General features: G+C 48.5%; 1 protein-coding gene and 1 long non-coding RNA gene across 5 annotated transcripts in view; both read left to right on the top strand.

The window, feature by feature from the left end:
- Positions 1 to 6,096, top strand: part of LOC129659699 (uncharacterized) — a 64,059-nt gene extending 57,963 nt beyond the window's left edge. Inside the window, exons 2-4 of one of the 2 annotated variants that reach the window (XR_008718188.1) lie at positions 3,017 to 3,156; positions 5,182 to 5,214; positions 5,986 to 6,096. This is a non-coding gene — a long non-coding RNA (uncharacterized LOC129659699). Of the gene's footprint in view, positions 1 to 3,016; positions 3,157 to 5,181; positions 5,215 to 5,607; positions 5,743 to 5,985 lie in introns of those variants that run through there. The other variant, XR_008718189.1, reaches the window with a different exon arrangement.
- An 11,256-nt stretch (positions 6,097 to 17,352) lies between these two features.
- Positions 17,353 to 18,610, top strand: part of PAXIP1 (PAX interacting protein 1) — a 40,504-nt gene continuing 39,246 nt past the window's right edge. For 2 of the 3 annotated variants that reach the window (XM_055591351.1, XM_055591350.1), the window contains exon 1: positions 17,508 to 17,723. In XM_055591351.1, the coding sequence (XP_055447326.1) occupies positions 17,643 to 17,723 (81 nt within the window). In that variant the 5' untranslated portion in view covers positions 17,508 to 17,642. Of the gene's footprint in view, positions 17,724 to 18,610 lie in introns of all 3 variants that reach the window. The other variant, XR_008718187.1, reaches the window with a different exon arrangement.

Raw genomic sequence — 18,610 nt, 5'->3', positions numbered from 1 at the left:
GTTTTTCTTGTTCTTTTTGTACTTCCTTTAGGTGTAAGGTTAGGTTGTTTGTGTGAGATTCTTCTCGTTTCCAGAGGTAGGCATGTATTGCTATAAACTTCCCTCTTGGGACTGTTTTTACTGTGTCCCATAGATTTTGAATCACTGTGTTTTTATCTTCATTTATCTCCAGATATTTTTAAAATTTATTCTTTGATATCTTCAGTGATTCATTGGTTGTTTAGTAGCATATTGTTTAGCCGACATGTATTTGTGGGGTTTTTGGTGAGAGTACTTTCTGGATCATGTTATAAGAGACACATAATAAATGGTGATAAGATTAATCAGGGTTCAGGTGAGGTCAAGCAGATCAATCCATTATAATGGTCCCCTTCAGCTTTTCACTTATCAGTTTTTTCCATTTATCTCACTTTAGGTTGCAACGTGGTGATATTCTGTAATTTCTTCTTCAATTAGTAGCTGGAATTTTTGTATAAAAAATGTTTATGAACGATTTATTTATTGAATGCCTTGACATCGGTAGAGTAAGTGATGTATTCTCCCTCTTTATTTCTGGCTGTTGAACACTTGAAGTGTGGCTAGCCCTAATTAGGATGTGCTACCAAGTGTAAAATGCACACCAGATTTCAGACTTACTGTGAAAAATGAATGCAAAATATCCCATTAATTATTTTTTATTCTGACTAGAAGTTGAAGTAATAGTATTTTGGATATATTAATTTAATTTCACCTCTGTCTTTGTACTTTTCTAAAAAAATGTAGCTACTAGAAAGACATTTTGATTCCACAGTGGCTTACTTTGGTGTTCACACACTATTTCAGTTGGACATCTTGGTGCCAGGGTAAGACAGGGAGTGTCCAGCGTCCCCGCCTCACTGATGCTGGCTGAGGGATCCAGGTCCAGGCGCCATTCCCCGTGGTTCTGAGTCCTGAGCCCCGGGACAGGACATCTGCATCAACAAAGTCACCCCAACCCACTCGTGGATTTTGTCTTTCTTAGTCTGGCGCCTGGAGTACATTTCCACAAATCTTGTCTTGAAAAGTGAAAGTTAAAGTCACTCAGTCATGTCCAACTTTTTGCGACCCCATGTACTGTACCCTGTCAGGCTCCTCTGTCCATGGAATTCTCCAGGCCATAGTACTGGAGTGGGTAGCCTTTCTCTTCTCCAGGGGATCTTCCCAACCCAGGGATTGAACCCAGGTTTCCTACATTGCAAGTGGATTCTTTACTGTCTGAGCCCCCAGGGAAGCCCAAGAATACTGGAATGGGTAGTCTAATCCCTTCTCCAGGGGATTTTCCTGACTCAGGAATCAAATTAGGGTCTCCTGCATTGCAGGTGGATTATTTACCAGCTGAGCTATGAGGGAATCTTGTCTTGGTTTCCACCAATTCAAATTATTTAGATCTTGAAATTCTTCCCCATAAAGGTGTTTTCTCCAAAAGCCAAACTGGAGTTCTATGTAAGACCTTGTTTTAAAAATAACTGAACCTCAGGGGACTTCCTTGGCAGTTCAGTGGTTAAGACTCCAAGCTTCCACTGAAGGGGCATGAGGTTGATCCCTGGTCTGGGAACTAAGATCCCTCATGCCACATGGTGTGGCAAAAAAAAAAAAAAAAAAGTATTAAAAAAAAGTAAAAAGAATTGAACACCATTTTCTTTGATCATCTCTTGGGTGCCTCCTGACTCAAAGTCCTCCAGTTCCTTTAAGTTCACCTCATTAGGGTCAACCATCCCACACCATGCTTGCTGGCAGGGGCCACAGTTGGTTGTTGTGCTGACAAGCTCAGGAAGATGGTTCTGCAAAACCGAAGACTGAGTCAAAGCCATGGGCACAGTTTTGCCGCACGTGCCAAATACAGGTGGTCCTAGGACTTGCTCTTTTGAATCGGTTGGAAAATCTAACTAAAACCAGAAAGAAAATACGCATAGTCCGTGTCGCGGCTGCCCCAGGCAATGTCTGAAATGTTCGCCCCGCCAGGACTTGGCCCACACGCAGGCAGGAGGGGCACTGGACCTCGTCTAGTGGAGGGTCTCTCGGCAGGTGACTCATACCCTTGTCTGATGAAAAGCCTCGGGTCCGTGTCTCTCGTCCTCATCTGGGTGCGCGTGCCTGCCGCCTTCCTCAGTAAACGGACGGTGGGGAGTTTCCGGCTCCCGTGGGGTCTGTGTTGAGTGATCGGATGTTAATTTTGCCTCTTTTAATCTTGCGCCATCTTCTCCCTGCCCCATGGAGGCTCCCACGCTCTGATTCAGAACAAGAACTGCACGCAGTCCCAATGCCCCCTTGTCTTCAGCCCCGCAAGGTCGCCCTTCCTTCCAGCTCTTGCGGGAGGAAGAGAGCTGTGAGCACGTTCTTTGAGGGGCTGATGCTCATCTGAGTAGAAAAGGAAGTGAAATCGTGAAAATGGGTCAAGATCTTACATGCTATGCATGCGCCTTACTAGAATTCCCCCAAGCTTAAGCTCAGACATTCCAAGAAAGGATCTATTGGTACAGCTGAGTAAATGGTGTGTATGTGTTGAATATATCCACATATATACATAGCGTGTGTAAATATGCATAAAATATTTAAGAAATTAGACTTTGAAGTGTTTGAGTTCAAATTCCCCAAAGCCTTCAAAACCAATGTATGTCTCGCTGACATTAGTATTCAAAAAAATCACTTTTTGCCGAGAAAACATTTGAGGTTTCCATAGTTCAGAATTTAATGTGTTCAGTACTTCACTTGGAAAAAAAAAATCTGTGTAAATCAAAGAGATGGTTCTAACCATTCAGAACATGATGTCTCAATATTTTCAGTTCCAAACGCTTTGTTTTTCTTACCAGTTTTATACTGCACTTAATTGTAAAAGGGGGAAATACTTTGCATAGAAAGTATAAATTTTCAACAAAACACTTATATTTGATCAGAAATCAGTAAAGAGAAACCTGAAACTAACTTTTAACAACTTTAACCAAAATGATGTGCTGGGGATAACAGTTCTGAAACAAGTACTGGTATATTTGCCTTCTAGGTAATTGAGGCTGAGCATCCCAGAGTCCCAGAGTGGACGGGGGCGTTCGGAGAAAGTCTGTCGGTCGTAGGAAGGATTCCGCAGAAGCTGGAGAGCCTGGGACTGCGGTGGCCACGGACGGGACTCCCAGGAAGTAGCAGGTTAGAAACGAGGGAGGACGGGTCTCACGCCTGCGCTCAGAAGCTGTAGGAGGGGGGAGTTTTACAACATGAGCAAGAATACAGCAGACACGGGGACTTCCCTGGTGGTCCAGTGGTAGTTAAAACTCCACGCTACAAATGCAGGAGGTCCGGAAACTAAGATGCTGCATGCCTTGTGGTGAGGGCAAAACGTTAAACACACACACACACACACACACACAGATACTTCATATGTGAAAATGGCCAAATGTCCGGTAAGAAAGTCCTCAACCTTATTAATCAAAGAAATGAAAACCATACTGCACCACCACCACTCACCCAGCAGGACGGCCAGAATGAAAGAGACAGCGCCACCTCTGGCAGGAATGAAACGGTGCAGCCACTTGGGAAAATGTTTTGGCAGTATCTGTTAAACCCTACGTACGCGGTTCCTCCAACCCGGCAATTCCACGGCCAGACTATGTGTATCCAGCATAACGCGTGCATCTATCCACCAAATGGCATGTGTGGAAATGCTCGTCGTGGCACGTTCGCAGTAACGAGAAGCTGAAAACTGCTCGAATGCCCAAGGATCGCTGTGTGGATAAACCACTGTAGAGCACTTGCCAGGGACTGCGGTACAGCAATATGGATGGAGAACCCGAAATGACGTGCAGGAATATGAATGGCTCTCACAGACTATAATTTTGAGCCAAAGACAAGACACAAAATATGTGAATCTATTTATATAGACTTAGTAACGGAAAAATGGCTCTAAGATATCAGAAGTCAGGACAGGAAGCTGTGGTTTGCAATGGAGTGTAATATAGGCAATACTGTGTCTCTAGCTGGTTACACAGGTGTATCCACCTCGTCAGGGTCTTTGAGCTCTCCGAGTAGGGCTTGTGCACATTATTGTATATATAGTAATGTAATATATATAATGTAATGTTATACATATATAATGTAATATTATATATGTATAATGCTTTATATTATGCTTTAATAAAAACTTTAACAGCAGGAGCAGCTCATATCTTCCAGTTTAAAATGGTCTGTTTCAGGTGAATTACCTGCCTCCAGTACTACTTCCTGCAGTAGGATGGAGCCCGTGTGACTGTCATGAACCCATTTACTTAAAACTATCATGAACCCATTTACTTAAAACTATCAAGAATGTTACACATTGCATTCTTCATAGCAATATGAAGCTTTATCCTACTTCACTAGTCATAATAACCAAATTTTAAAGTCATAATGCTGTGTGCCTATGACAACCGCCTGCCGCTTTGTATTATTTTGCAGTCATGTCTTAAAGCCACTGTAAAGAGCCAAGAGTGCCATTGGAGCACTAGACAGAGCCAAGGACAGAAGGATGGAGGAAGGGACATAAGGAGAACCTTCCCTGGCTTCCCTGGGGGCTTAGATGGTAAAGAATCCGCCTGCAATGTGGGGGACCCGGGCTCGATCCCTGGGTCAGGAAGCTCCCCTGGAGGAGGGCATGGCAACCCACTCCAGTATTCTTGCCTGGAGAATCCCATACAGAGTAGCCTGGTGGGCTACAGTCCATGCAGTCCCAAAGAGTCAGACGTGCCTGAGTGATTAACGCACAGAGAAAGGATTCATGAAGCTTCTTTCTCAGATTCTAATGAACATGTTGTAGATAAGTGGGATAAAATGCATCAGTCACAAAGCCCAAGATAAAATGGAAAGTTTCCATTTATGATCATACTATACACATATTCTCCAATACATTGAAATTTTTCTATAGGAGTGAAACACAGGACTCAATTCTACTTGCAAAACCCTCTGCTTTTTTTTTTTTAATATATGCGTTTATGCAAGTTCTCAGAGCTGCCAGACATAGGCAAATAGATTGAATAAATCCTCCCACTTAGAAATGTATTAGAATTATCCAGGACTCTTATTAAATCATTTAATCCTTGAAATGGCTGGCTGGGAAAAAGGTTGTAAATATAAATGGCTTTTGTGCTCAGTGAGGTGGTTCTTTCCTCTCCATAGTCTGATTTTTCTTTCTCCGCACAGGTTTGGAGCAGATTCTTTGTTCTACATGAGCAGGTGAGTAACAGAAGCAGAAGGATCACCAATATCCCTAACGTTCACCCCTTAGAATTTTCTTACATGATACCTGAACTAGAAGAGACTCTGACATCAGGGAGAACACTCTGGGGCTTCCTCTCCTCTGGTTTTCTGTTCAGCTCATCCTATGGCCTTCTGTCCCTGACCACTAACATCCTAAGCCTTGTCTTCATCTTTCTAAGGAATAGTTTGTTTTAAGTGAGGGAAATGACTGGTTTACAGCAGGAAGGAATTACTATGAGCCCAAGTCAGGAAATCGAATGTGGTATTAGAACTGCTGTGTAGCTGTGTTTTAATATCTCAAAAAATTATCTTCAGAGTTGGCTGGGAATTGAACGTTAATAAACAAAGAATGACACTTTTAATTCACAGCCCCTAAATTATATCAACCTCAGATATACAGATGATACCACACCCTAATGGCAGAAAATGAAGAGGAACTAAAGAGCTTCTTGATGCAAGTGAAAGAGGAGAGTGAAAAAGCTGGCTTGAAACTAAACATTCAAAACACTAAGCTCATGGCATCCAGTCCCGTTGCTTCATAGCAAACAGAAGGGGAAAATGTGGAAGCTGTGACAGATTTTATTTTCTTGGGCTTCAAAATCATCGCGGATGGTGACTGTAGCCGTGAAATTCAAAGATGCTTGCTCCTTGGAAGGAAAGCTATGACTAACCTAGACAGTGTATTAAAAAGTGAAGACATTACTTTGCTGACAAAGGTCTGTATAGTCAAAGCTATGGTTTTTCCAGCAGGTACGTACAGATGTGAGAATTGGACCATAAAGAAGGCTGAGCACCAAAGAACTGATGCTTTTGAATTATGCTGGAGAAGACTCTTGAGAGTCCCTTGGACTGCAAGGAGATCCAACCAGTCAATCTTAAAGGAAACCAACCTTGAATATTTATTGGAAGGACTGATCCTGAAGCTGAAACTCCAATACTTTGGCCACCTGATAAAGAAGAGCTGACTCATTGGAAAAGACCCTGATGCTGGGAAAGATTGAAGGCGGGAGGAGAAGGGGACGACAGAGGATAAGATGGTTAGCTAACATCACTAATTCAGTAGACATAAATTTGAGCAAACTCCAGGAGATGGTGAAGGACAGGGAAGCCTGGAGTTCCGCAATCCATGGGATCGGACACGACTTAGTGACTGAACAACAACAAAAATGTGTTACAAGCTTAAAGTTTAAGATTCTTGGTCTTGTTATTCTGTGATTGTTTTCTTTTTGTGAATAAATGTTCATAAGAATGGCTGTCTCATGTTGAAATGTCTGCCTTTATCGCAGTAAAATGATTTTTATTATCTTTGGACGATGTTCCTAAAACACCTGAATTTATCTTGATAGACACTGAAGTATCTTCATTTTAGATTCATGTAATTTCTTTTCCCCATGCACATCACTACACAGTAGGCATGTACACTGGGTACATTCTGAGTAAATTTCACTGTCTTTATTCATTTTCACCTGTGCTGTGCTAATAAGTCTCAAATTAAACAGCTCCATCAAGTCTCAGCAGCTGGCACTGTGCCCCGCTGTGGATCGCAGACTGAGAAAGGACTATTTGGGGAAGCTTCATAATTATCCTAAGATGAAAATGTTGGCAGCCAGGAGATACATATTTTTCAAGATTTGAGAGAAAATTTAATGAAAGTGCCACATGCATATTACTTAGGATGATCGTTTGCAGTTAATATGAGGCTGTTTCCTCTCCGGACTTCAAAGTTTGGACTAATTAATTAGCCCTAATTCCCCTGTCTTCCTGATGGTCAAGCACTCAGACAGACCTCCGGAGACCGCAGAGTTGGCGCAGCCAAGTAGAGGAAGTGCCGGCTGGGGCTCCAGGGACCTGCGAGTTAGTTCACACCTGTTGGGTGTTGTCTTTGGGATGGAGTCTGTGAGCCTGTGACCTTGGATGCCCCAGCCCACAGTCAGCAAGCCGAGGCCCACGGGCTCAAGCTGGCCGGCCGCCCACCTTCGAGGAAGGGGTGCCACTGAGCCAGCCCCGGCCATCGGCACATGTGTTCCTCTACAGCTGCCGTCTAGCTGCAGTGGCGGGGTTAAGGAGTCAGAACGGGTGTCCTGGACCACAATGCCCGCAGTGTCTTCTGTCTCGCCCATCACAGGACAGGCTGGCTGGCCCCTGGCCTAACCTCTCTGGACCTTGTCTCCCCATCTGTAAAGAAAAGCACAGGCGTCAGTGACAGTGGAGCAACTTCCAGTCGAAGAAGGAACTTTCAATTTTGCACAGCTCTGACTGTGTTTGGTGGTGCCTTAACACCAAGGTGGAAAACCCCCAGCAGTGATGTTAGCTCATTCGAAACGCACCCATCTACTCCCTCAGTATCTATCCATCATCCACTTGGCATCGGGCACCATCCTGAGAAGCTGGGGACATACTTGTTCAGAGCAGTAAAACCATTAGCAGTGGCAGGATTATGTGGGAGTTGGGTGGGGGTACTGTGTGAGATGGGCAAGTATTTTAAAATCAAGTCTTTTGGAATTTTAAATAGAAGCACTGGGAGGAAGGCAAGCGCCATTTTAGGTCCCCTGCCTTGAAAACAGATGCGTTGGGCAGCCATGCCACGGAGTGGAGATGAACTCTCTCACAACTTGGTTGGCTTTAGTCAGCCTTGATCCGTCCAGAGAACCCCCAGTTTATGACTTCTTTACCATCGGGAACAGAAGGGACCAAAGCAGTTCTGTCTCAAGGCATCAAAGATGTTTTGCGAAAGGGGACGTTTGTGCATGGACACAGCAGAGGTGTGGCCGGCTCAGCTGTGCATGTGTGCAGCCGTTTCAGGTCGGGGGGGGGTGCGGGGTCTGCACGAAGCCAGGGGGCAGGGGTGTGTGGTGGGTGTGTTTGAGGGGGTTTGAGCAGCCGGTTGGTGGGAAGAGGCATGTATGCAGTGGGGTGGAGGAGGCAGGCTGGGGTGCTGGGTTCTGGAGTGTGTAGTGGGCGTTTGGGGGAGGTCACAGGAGGTCATGGGGGCACAGCCGGCAGGCTGGTGGGACTGAACCTCCTCCGCCAGCCGTGGGAGCTGCTGGAGAGCTGGGCAAGGACAGGAAGCGCTGTCTGGCTGGTGCTGTTCTGAATGCTGCCCTGCCCCACACTGAACACGAGTAGGTATTTTCCAAATGGGAACAAATGAGAGACAGCGTCCTGTGCCTCCATTTCAGCCTCTACATTTGGGGATGAGGATCTGTAGTAGATTCCACGCTGTGAGCCACGTGGGCGGTATTCTGTCTTCCTGCATGGTTTCTCCCTGACGGCCTTCAGCCTACTTCTTTGTAGTGGCTCCCCTGCGACGTCCCCTGCTCCGGGGTCTGGCCTGGTCCTGCCGCCCCACGTTCCCTCCAGGCCCAGGCCTCTGCTCAGGCTGCTTCTCCAAGTGGCCGTTGGTCCCCTCCTTCCGTCATCCTTCAGAGCCCTCTCAAAACTCACCTCCTCCAAGAAGCCCTCCGTGTTCATCCCAGTCCCCATGGTAGCTCCCTGCTTTGAACTCCGTCACCTTTTACTACTCGTGTTGGCATGGAACACATTGTTTCTAGACCGGAGTTCAGGCCTCCCATGGGTGCATGTTGCTGGGCCTTGCTTCTTAAGCCAGGCCCATCTGCAATGCACCTAAAGTCCCTGTGCTTTCTCAGCTGAAGTGAACTTCCTAGAATCAGACTGCTTCACTTTACTACTACATTAGGTCTGAGTTCAAAACTGTGCCCCCGCCCAAGCCTTCTCGTGGGGTTCTCAGTGGAGCTGGGGAACAGTGGTGTTGAGGACCAGTGGGGGTACGCGGTGTGGTGCAGAGCCCGTGTGCCCAGTGGCTCAGACCCGCACCAGGAGTGCTTCTTGGTGGGAAAAAGAACAACTGAGATATATCGTGGATACAGCCTCATTTTCTCTAAAAAGCAGTTATTTCATCTTTTTTGGGGTATTGCTACATTAAAACATCAGTTCAGTTCAGTTCAGTTGCTCAGTCGTGTCTGACTCTTTGTGACCCCATGAATCGCAGCATGCCAGGCCTCCCTGTCCATCACCAGCTCCTGGAGTTCACTCAGACTCATGTCCATCGAGTCAGTGATGCCATCCAGCCATCTCATCCTCTGGCGTCCCCTTCTCCTCCTGCCCCCAATCCCTCCCAGCATCAGAGTCTTTTCCAATGAGTCAACTCTTTGCATGAGGTGGCCAAAGTACTGGAGTTTCAGCTTTGGCATCATTCCTTCCAAAGAAATCCCAGGGCTGATCTCCTTCAGAATGGACTGGTTGGATCTCCTTGCAGTCCAAGGGACGCTCAAGAGTCTTCTCCAACACCACAGTCCAAAAGCATCAATTCTTCGTTGCTCAGCCTTCTTCACAGTCCAACTCTCACATCCATACATGACCACTGGAAAAACCATAGCCTTGACTAGACGGACCTTTGTTGGCAAAGTAATGTCTCTGCTTTTAGTTATCCACAAATTGTTGATATTTCTACATATATAAACATGAAAGAACAAGGCCTATTTGATTTCCATGTCATGCAGTTTTAAGGCTTAAGATTTTACTGTGACCTACCAAAATGTTTTCCTTTCAGTCCACTGACAAGTCTGAGGAAAAACGATCTTTTAATATGCTGTTCAGAGAAGGCAATGGCACCCCACTCCAGTACTCTTGCCAGGAATATCCCATGGATGGAGGAGCCTGGTAGGCTGCAGTCCATGGGGTCGCTAAGAGTCAGACACGACTGAGCAACTTCACTTTCACTTTTCACTTTCATGCATTGGAGAAGGAAATGGCAACCCACTCCAGCGTTCTTGCCTGGAGAATCCCAGGGACGGGGAAGCCTGGTGGGCTGCCGTCTATAGGGTCGCAGAGTCGGACGCGACTGAAGTGACTTAGCAGTAGCAGCAGCAATATGCCGTTAGACCGGGTGGTAACTTCAGAGACTCTCCTTTTCATTAGCATTACTTAGCAGTATTCGGTGATTCATGGCTGTCTTATGTCTATAACTAAAATCACGTGGTTGGGCTATTTCTCACAACATCCTATGTTCTAGGATATTTTGACCTTACATAAAGGATATATCTGTTGAGTTTTAATTCAGCAGAAATTACTGAATCCCAGCTCATGTTTTCACCTGTACCGTGTTTCAGAACAAGTGGGAAGTATCTGGGAAGTTTGCAAGTATCTGGTATCTCGCCTAAAATTCCCTCCAATCTGGCCTGTCCTGCCACTGATCGTAAAGCAATAAGTGTAGAACTCGGCAGTATTCCCTCTTGCCACAGCTTTCCAATTATTGAAAATGAAGTAACTCCCTATAGAGGAGAAATCATTAAATATATAGTAAATAATGAGGTTAATTAATTTAACCCCTTCTAATTAGGAAACTAATTAAATCAGAAAATTAAAACTGACACAAGACATTATAAGAGGGAAATTCTGAACTTAGAGCTAACAATCATCTCTTCATCTTCAATCAATTCCAAGAGAGGACTGAATACGTATTAGCTGCAAAAATATAAATCAGTGGACTATTTTCAACTTCTATCAAGGTATACCTTCCACACCACTAATACTTTGTTTTTTTCTACTTCTATTATATTGAAATTAAATCGTTTGTTTTTTTAAAAGAATGAATTTGAGTAAATATAATATAAAAAGGTGGATTTAGCCCAAAATCTGCTAGCAATTCTCATCATCATCGAGTCACTTAAACTCTCTGAGCCTGTTTCCTCATCCTCAGGATATTCTATTAAAAAGTGAGGCTGACTCACAACATCTTGCAGACGGAAGCACATCTGAGATGGAAGTATATCTAAACAGAAGGATTGGGTCAGAAGCTCGAGTGGGAGAAGACTGTCAAATCCTTGTCAGTGTTTTATGATACGGAACCAGGTCCTAGTCTAGGATTTACTGGTGAACAATCTGAGATGAGACTAAGGATACATTTTCAAAGAAGCCCAACTCTGTCCATGACGGGAAACCATCACGCCCATCAGCGTTACCTCTGGGAATAGCTTCCAACGGCCAGGAAAAGCCTCAGAGCAACCACAGAACTAGACTAAGGTCGTGGTGCTCAGTGCCACTGGCCACGGTGTCTCTACGGTGAAGAGCGTCTGAGCAGGCCCTGCTAGATGCCTGTGGACCCTCTGTCCTCTTTACATTGTCTCATTCTCCATGCAGTTGACAAGCACATGGAGCACTGTGGTCCAGGGCCTTTCTGGGGGTCCCCTCTGGGCATGGTGGCGGGAGTGAGTCCATGTGGATGCCCCAAAGCCGTAACGAGTGTGTTCTAATTCCTGGCCATGTCAGTGCTACCGGGTGCTTCCCATCAGATGGCCGGTACAATTCATAATGACAATTTCTGTTTATGCACTTTACAGGCTGAAAATGAAGCAAGAGTTAATTCTATAGCCAGCCTGCCGCAAAGTAGTTCACCTTCAGTAGCTAGTAAGCTGTTTTTTTTTTCCTGTTAGGACAGCTACAGGTTTATTCTACACCTCAAATTCAACAGCCTGCTCTGGTGGGACTTCAGGACCTTCATATACTTGGCATTTATTTCGTATTATTGCCTATTTGCCCCTTGTATCAAATAACCAATTACTATCTAAAACGTCCAACTTTTCTGTTATCCGCTCCATCTGAGAAGTTTGTCCCATCGATCCTGGCACACAAGGAGCGCTTCTCTAAAGCTCTGCTGCATTTATTAATTCCACCACTGTCAGGCTTGTGTACCCAAGTATTTGTTAGCTTTTCGAGGGCAGGCATAACATTTATCTGGAAGAAAAGACTTCTCAATGTTCCATCAGGTCTCCATGTCTGTTATGTAACTCAGATCACGGCTGAAGCAGCCTACTCACATTAGCATCACCTGAGAACGCGGATTTATAAAGGGATGGCTACAAAGGTGGAGGCAGACGTGTGGGTGGCGGGGGAACCAAGGGTCAAAGGAATGAGGAAGGAAAGGAGAGCGGGGCCTCAGAGGAGGCAGCTGCATAGGTCACGTGACCTTGCCAGCTGCAGGCAGCCTGCCCAGAGGTCCAAGAAACAAACACAGCATCTCCCTCCTTCCTGCCCTCTCAGCTGTGCCGGCGCCTTGTTCAGCAGATTCAACTGGGAGCCTGTACGGTCACCCAGCGAGGTAGGCATCCTGGGTAGGGAACAAGGCCGCGGATGGGGTGCAGACCTGCGGGAGGAGGGGCGCTGGAGGCTGCTGCAGGCCTCCGACCAACGCCTGAGGCTAAGAGGACACCCACCGACCCCCCAACTCAGCATGTGTCTACCAAGTGGCTAGGTGCAAGCATGGCTTTTTAAAATTATCTTTAATAAATTTTTTAAATGTTTTATTGTATCCTATTAGTATGATCTTAGTTTGTTAGAACTGTTTTGAAACTAAAGATGGCAGAAATTGGCAGAGTGCCATCAATCCCATCTCCTTTTCCTGGATACCAGGAAGACTCCGTTTCCCAGCCTCCCCTGCAGGGTAGGCTGGGGTTACAAGACCTGGTTCTGGCCAGTGGAAGTGGGTGGACTGGGCGGTAGGCGGCTCTCTGCAGGCCTGGTGGCCAGGGAGCCTCCGGAGCGATGTTTTGCTTGCTTCCTCCCCTCTGGAGAGCAGGCAGGAAGTGGCTCCCACACAGCAGCCCCGAGGAACGCCAACTGAGCAAGCCCCCAAGCCGTGTCAGAAGCGTTCCGTGTCCTGATCGGGTGGAGGCTGCACGTACTGCCTGTCCTCCAGCTACGCCCCGACAGCGGCACCCTGGGCCCTGTGCACAGGGCGGTCGTTGTGTGGGCTGCCCTGGGCGTCCAGGCCTCTGTCCCTGGAGGCCAGCTATTCTCCTCCCCTCCAGCCAAGATGCCTCCAGGGGCACCACCGCCCGAGCCAGAACCAATGACAGAGTCCTGGTGATGAACACTCACTCTGTGCTCTGCACTCGGTCCTCGAGCAGGGAGGCGGGTGGCGCTAGTCCCTGACCTCGGAGCATGGAAGGAAGAGTGTAGGACCCTGCGCATGGGCTAACTGTGCGATGAGTTTACAGCCCTGAAACCGTCAAACTGGAAACAAAGGCATTCACAGAGTTGGTTATGTAAGTTATCAGATCAGATCAGATCAGTCGCTCAGTCGTGTCCGACTCTTTGCGACCCCATGAATCGCAGCACGCCAGGCCTCCCTGTCCATCACCAACTCCTGGAGTTCACCCAGACTCACATCCATTGAGTCAGTGATGCCATCCAGCCATCTCATCCTCTGGCGTCCCCTTCTCCTCCTGCCCCCAGTCCCTCCCAGCATCAGTCTTTTCCAATGAGTCAACTCTTTGCATGAGGTGGCCAAAGTACTGGAGTTTCAGCTTTGGCATCATTCCTTCCAAAGAAATCCCAGGGCTGATCTCCTTGCAGTCCAAGGGACTCTCAAGAGTCTTCTCCAACACCACAGTCCAAAAGCATCAATTCTTCGTTGCTCAGCCTTCTTCACAGTCCAACTCTCACATCCATACATGACCACAGGAAAAACCATAGCCTTGACTAGACGAACCTTTGTTGGCAAAGTAATGCCTCTGCTTTTGAAAATGCTATCTAGGTTGGTCATAACTTTCCTTCCAAGGAGCAAGGGTCTTCTAATTTCATGGCTGCAGTCACTATCTGCAGTGATTTTGGAGCCCAGAAAAATAAAGTCTGACACTGTTTCCACTGTTTCCCCATCTATTTCCCATGAAGTGATGGGACTGGATGCCATGATCTTCATTTTCTGAGTGTTGAGCTTTAAGCCAACCTTTTCACTCTCCTCTTTCACTTTCATCAAGAGGCTTTTGAGTTCCTCTTCACTTTCTGCCATAAGGGTGGTGTCATCTGCATATCTGAGGTTATTGATATTTCTCCCGGCAATCTTGATTCCAGCTTGTGTTTCTTACAGTCCAGCGTTTCTCATGATGTACTCTGCATATAAGTTAAATAAACAGGGTGACAATATACAGCCTTGACGTACTCCTTTTCCTATTTGGTATGTAAGTTAAGGTACATTTAAAAATGGAGCATTATGTATCCATTAAACGATGCAGATCTTTTATCTACTGACCTGGAAGGACCTTCTTGTTTCTGTTGTTTTTAGGCCAGCAACATAATTTTTTTTCAGGCAAAAATGTATTTGTGTGAGACAGTGTCTGGAAGGATTTCAGTAACACTGCTTCCAGGATAGGATTTGAGATAATTTACTTTTTTCCCTGACTCATGTTCCCTAGTTTTTCTACACTGAACACATGACTTTTGGTGGAAACTGTGCCCTGTGGGTCCGCTGACTGACCGCTCCCATAAAGAAACACATGTTTTTTGGCTCCCAGGTTCTCCTGTGAGAAAATGCTGGCTTGCTGATGCCTCTAACTTAAGTATTCCCTTTCATGAAAAGGTCAAATGTTGTAGTCTATAAACCCCAACTAGAGGTTTACTAAAAATTAATAGTACCTAACTTTAAGGGGTTTGTGACTAGCTGAACTGAACATGAGACCAAGACTGAGACTGCTGCATAGAATAGAAAGATATGCATTAAAAAAAATTTGTAAATACTTAAATAACGGCCTCAAGTTCCTGCCAGTAAGTACAATTTGAGTTAAATATTCTCTACTTTCCATTTCCTAATTTCACACTTTTTTCTGCTAGCTTCAAGATACCCAATTTTGCAAAATAAAACATGAGAAATGTGTATTACCCTATTTATCAAATTAGTATTAAACAGGCTGTTTGTTCTCTGAAGGTTGATTACTAACAAAATGATCATGCTTTGAACTTAGTTGGGAGAAGCTGTAAATATATTAATGCTCAATGTCGCATTTGGGGTCATACATGTACCGAAGTTAAAGAAGTACAAAGCTTTTGTTAAAAGCACTGATACTTCCTCAGAACATGCCTTATCCAGGTGAAGTCAGAATTCATCTAAAGAAGTTTCTTTTATAACTGGCAAAGCAGCAGTGTGCTACATACACCCTACTGAATGTTTTCTCTGTGGGCCACTGACCTGGACCCTCTTGATGTTGGTGAGATAAGGCCCAACGTGTACAACAGTGACCTTGCACAGTTTAATGTTTAACAATCTCTTGACAGGTTGATGAGATTTTAAATAACAGATTTCTTAGTTCCATAATTTGCCTTCTTGACTATCAGAAATCACAGTAGGGTAAAGTTGCCCTGCTGAATGTTACAAGTTCTTTTTTTAACTTACAAAATAAAATACCTGGCTGAGATATGCTTTAAGTCTTTTATTATAAAAATACATGCTTAGTTCCTGTTTAATGAAGGAAGAAAAAAGCTAGCAAGTTCTCTCACACAGGTCAATAAAAGGGGATGCCAATTTTGATTTGATATTTAGAACTAATTTATCCCTCCTACATTTTCTTAACAAAGAAGGTAAAATGTTACAATGCTGCTGCTAAGTCACTTCAGTCGTGCCAGACTCTGTGCGACCCCATAGAGGGCAGCCCACCAGGCTCCCTCGTCCCTGGGATTCTCCAGGCAAGAACACTGGAGTGGGTTGCCATTTCCTTCTCCAGTGCATGAAAGTGAAAAGTGAAAGGGAAGTCGCTCAGTCATGTCCGACCCTTCGCGACCCCATGGACCGCAGCCTACCAGGCTCCTCCGTCCATGGGATTTTCCAGGCAAAAGTACTGGAGTGGGTTGCCATTGCCTTCTCCGAAATGTTACAATGGCCAATATCAAACTTATGCTTGGGTAGTCAAAAGAACAGTATATTCTTACTCATTCAGGCAAGTACCCAATGTTTTTATTATTTGTGAAAACAAAAAAAGTTAGCATCAGAACAGCGTTGTTTCAGACTATTCAGAAGACAGATGAAAAAAGAGAAAACATCAAAATGATAAAACATAAGGATATTTAAAAGGCTTGGGCTTCCCAGGTGGCACAGCGGTGAAGACTCCGCCTGCCAATGCAGGAGACGCAGATTCCATCCCTGTGTCGGGAAGATCCTCTGGAGGAGGCATGGCAACCCACTCCAGTATTCTTGTCTGGAGAATTGCACGGACAGGGGAGCCTGGCGGGCTACAGTCCACGGGGTGGCAAAGAGGCGGACATGACTGAGCCATTAACACACAATGTGCTTACTTCCTGCCCATACAAAAACCACTTATTACACACATAACGAGTGCACAGACAATCAAAGGCGTGTCTGCTGATTAAACAGAGCCAGTGTCCTGGGTACTGCGTCCTGGTCAATGAACTAACCACAACTCACTTTCAGAACTTGTGTCTGATCGCAGACTAAAAAGTGATAGCCTCAGAAATGAGGCTGCCACAGTCATTCTGAAAAGTTTTTTTTTTTTTCCCCGACCAATTCCATTAACATTTACTTCACGATAGAGAACGAGATGGCTGGATGGCATCACCCACTCGATGGATATGAGTTTGAGTAAACTTCGGGAGTTGGTGATGGACAGGGAGGCCTGGCGTGCTGCGGTCCATGGGGTCGCAGGGTCGGACACGACTGAGCGACTGAACCGAACGGCTTTCCGCTTAGCAGGGAGCACCAGCGGGCCTCCCTCACGTGCCTTTCCACCCCCAGGCCCCGGCCGCGGCGTAAGCCCCGGGGGACGCGGGGGTCCCGCCGGCCGCCCCACTCCGCTCCCACCCTGCGCAGGTACGCCCGAGCGCTGCTCTCCGGGCGCCGCCCGATTACGTCACAGCGCGGGCGCGCGTCGCGCCAGGTGTCGTCAGCGGCGCCCGGAGTGAGGAGAGCGGGGCTGGTTCCGACCTCACAGGGTCCCCGGGCAGGAGCCGGCTCGGGCGATGGGGAGAAGCTCAGTGCCCGCGCCCGCGGGACCGGCGCGCCTCCAGCAGCCCGCTGCGCTCGGTCCCCGCCCTCCAGCCCGGGCCTCCCCCTCCCCCACCTCCACTCCGCTCCAGACCGTCACCTCAAGTCCCCGCTGGGCGGCCGCCGGCGGCGCTGCGCTCGCCCGGGCCCCGCCCCCGGCGCGCGCATGCGCAGCGCGTGCGGCCGCGCGGGCCGACGGGAGGGCCCGCCGCGCTGCCGTCCTCCCCGGGGCCGGCCCACTGCAACCCGCCGGGGGGGGCGCGTCTCCCCACGACCCCCGAGCTCCCCCAGGGGCTGCGGCCGCCCTGCGTCCTGCGCTCCGCGGCGGGTGGCCCGCCGCGCTGAGCGCCCCCCGACCCGGGGGCCGCGGCGGAGAGCTCCGGGCGGCGCCGGCCGAGCGGCCCCCGGCCCTCGGCTCCCCCTCGACGGCCGGCGGGATGGTGCGGCCCACGGGACGCGCGCGGCTCCCGCGCTCCAGCGGCGCCGAGGGCGGGGGCGCCGAGGGTCCGACTTGTAGTGCCGGAGCCGGAGCCGCGCGCCTGCTGCGCCGTTGGGGAGCGGGCCCCGCGGGGCCGGGCGGGAGCCGCCTCTGCGGAGCCTCGGGGCTGCCGCGACCATGTCGGGCCAGGTGCCCCGCGTCCCCGAGGAGATGTTCAAGGAGGTCAAGTACTACGCGGTGGGCGACCTCGACCCGCAGGTACTCCGCCTCCACCCCTCCGAGTCCCCGCGCCCCCCGCGCGCGCGTCCGAGTCCCGGGGAGCCCGCGAGTCCGGCTGTGCGGAGAGCAAGGCCGGAGGGGACGGAGCGGGCACCGGAGTCTGCAGCCCCCGCGGGAGGGCACCAGGGGCTTGGGGGGACCCCAGGAGGGGACGTGGGGCGCGTCTGCGGCGTCCCGCGGCGGGCGCTCGGTGGGGGGCCCGTGCCCAGACTCGGAGGAAAGTGGGCACGTGGATAGGTTCTTCGCGGAGAGCCCAGCGCCGGGTATCCCCGTCCCCTCTCCGTGGGGCGACCCCCCTGCCTGCGGTCGCGCGGCGCCTCGCCGGCTTCCCCCCACCCCACCCCCTCTCTCCGCTCCTTCGTGGGCGGAGTCCGGACTGGGACACCCTCCCGCGGCAGCCCGGGCTGACGGGTGGGTCCGGGGTGGGACCTTCGACAGGGTGAAGCCAGTAGGGGCGCGGGTCCCGGGGTGCTCAGGGGACAGTTAGCCGCCCCCGGGTGGCAGCCCCCCGCCCCTCAGCTCGCAGGTCTGCAGCTCGGTCCTCTCCTGTCCTCTCCTAAAGTATTGCATCTGTTTGAATGTCCGCATTTTATGCTTCCACTGTAGGAATGGACTGTAGTTGGGTCTCCAGGTGTTCTCTTCCCTAAAGTTGTGTCTGTACAGTTACATCGCCTGGGTGTCGCCTTGGCTGTGAGTGCTGAGCGTGGAGAACTGAGGCCTGGGCCTCCCGAGTAGAGAGGGGGACTTAATAGATAAACTGGAGGCAGAAGAGCTGCGGCAGGCTGATGGGTCTTGGCCTTCTTAGAGGCTTGTGAGTTGGTGTTCTAGTAACTAAATGCTTGGCAGCCCCCAAGGTGGATCCTTTC

This window comes from Bubalus kerabau, chromosome 8 (genome assembly GCF_029407905.1).
Source record: "Bubalus kerabau isolate K-KA32 ecotype Philippines breed swamp buffalo chromosome 8, PCC_UOA_SB_1v2, whole genome shotgun sequence".
Lineage (NCBI taxonomy): Eukaryota > Metazoa > Chordata > Mammalia > Artiodactyla > Bovidae > Bubalus > Bubalus kerabau.
This window is presented reverse-complemented; position numbering and strand designations above follow the sequence as displayed.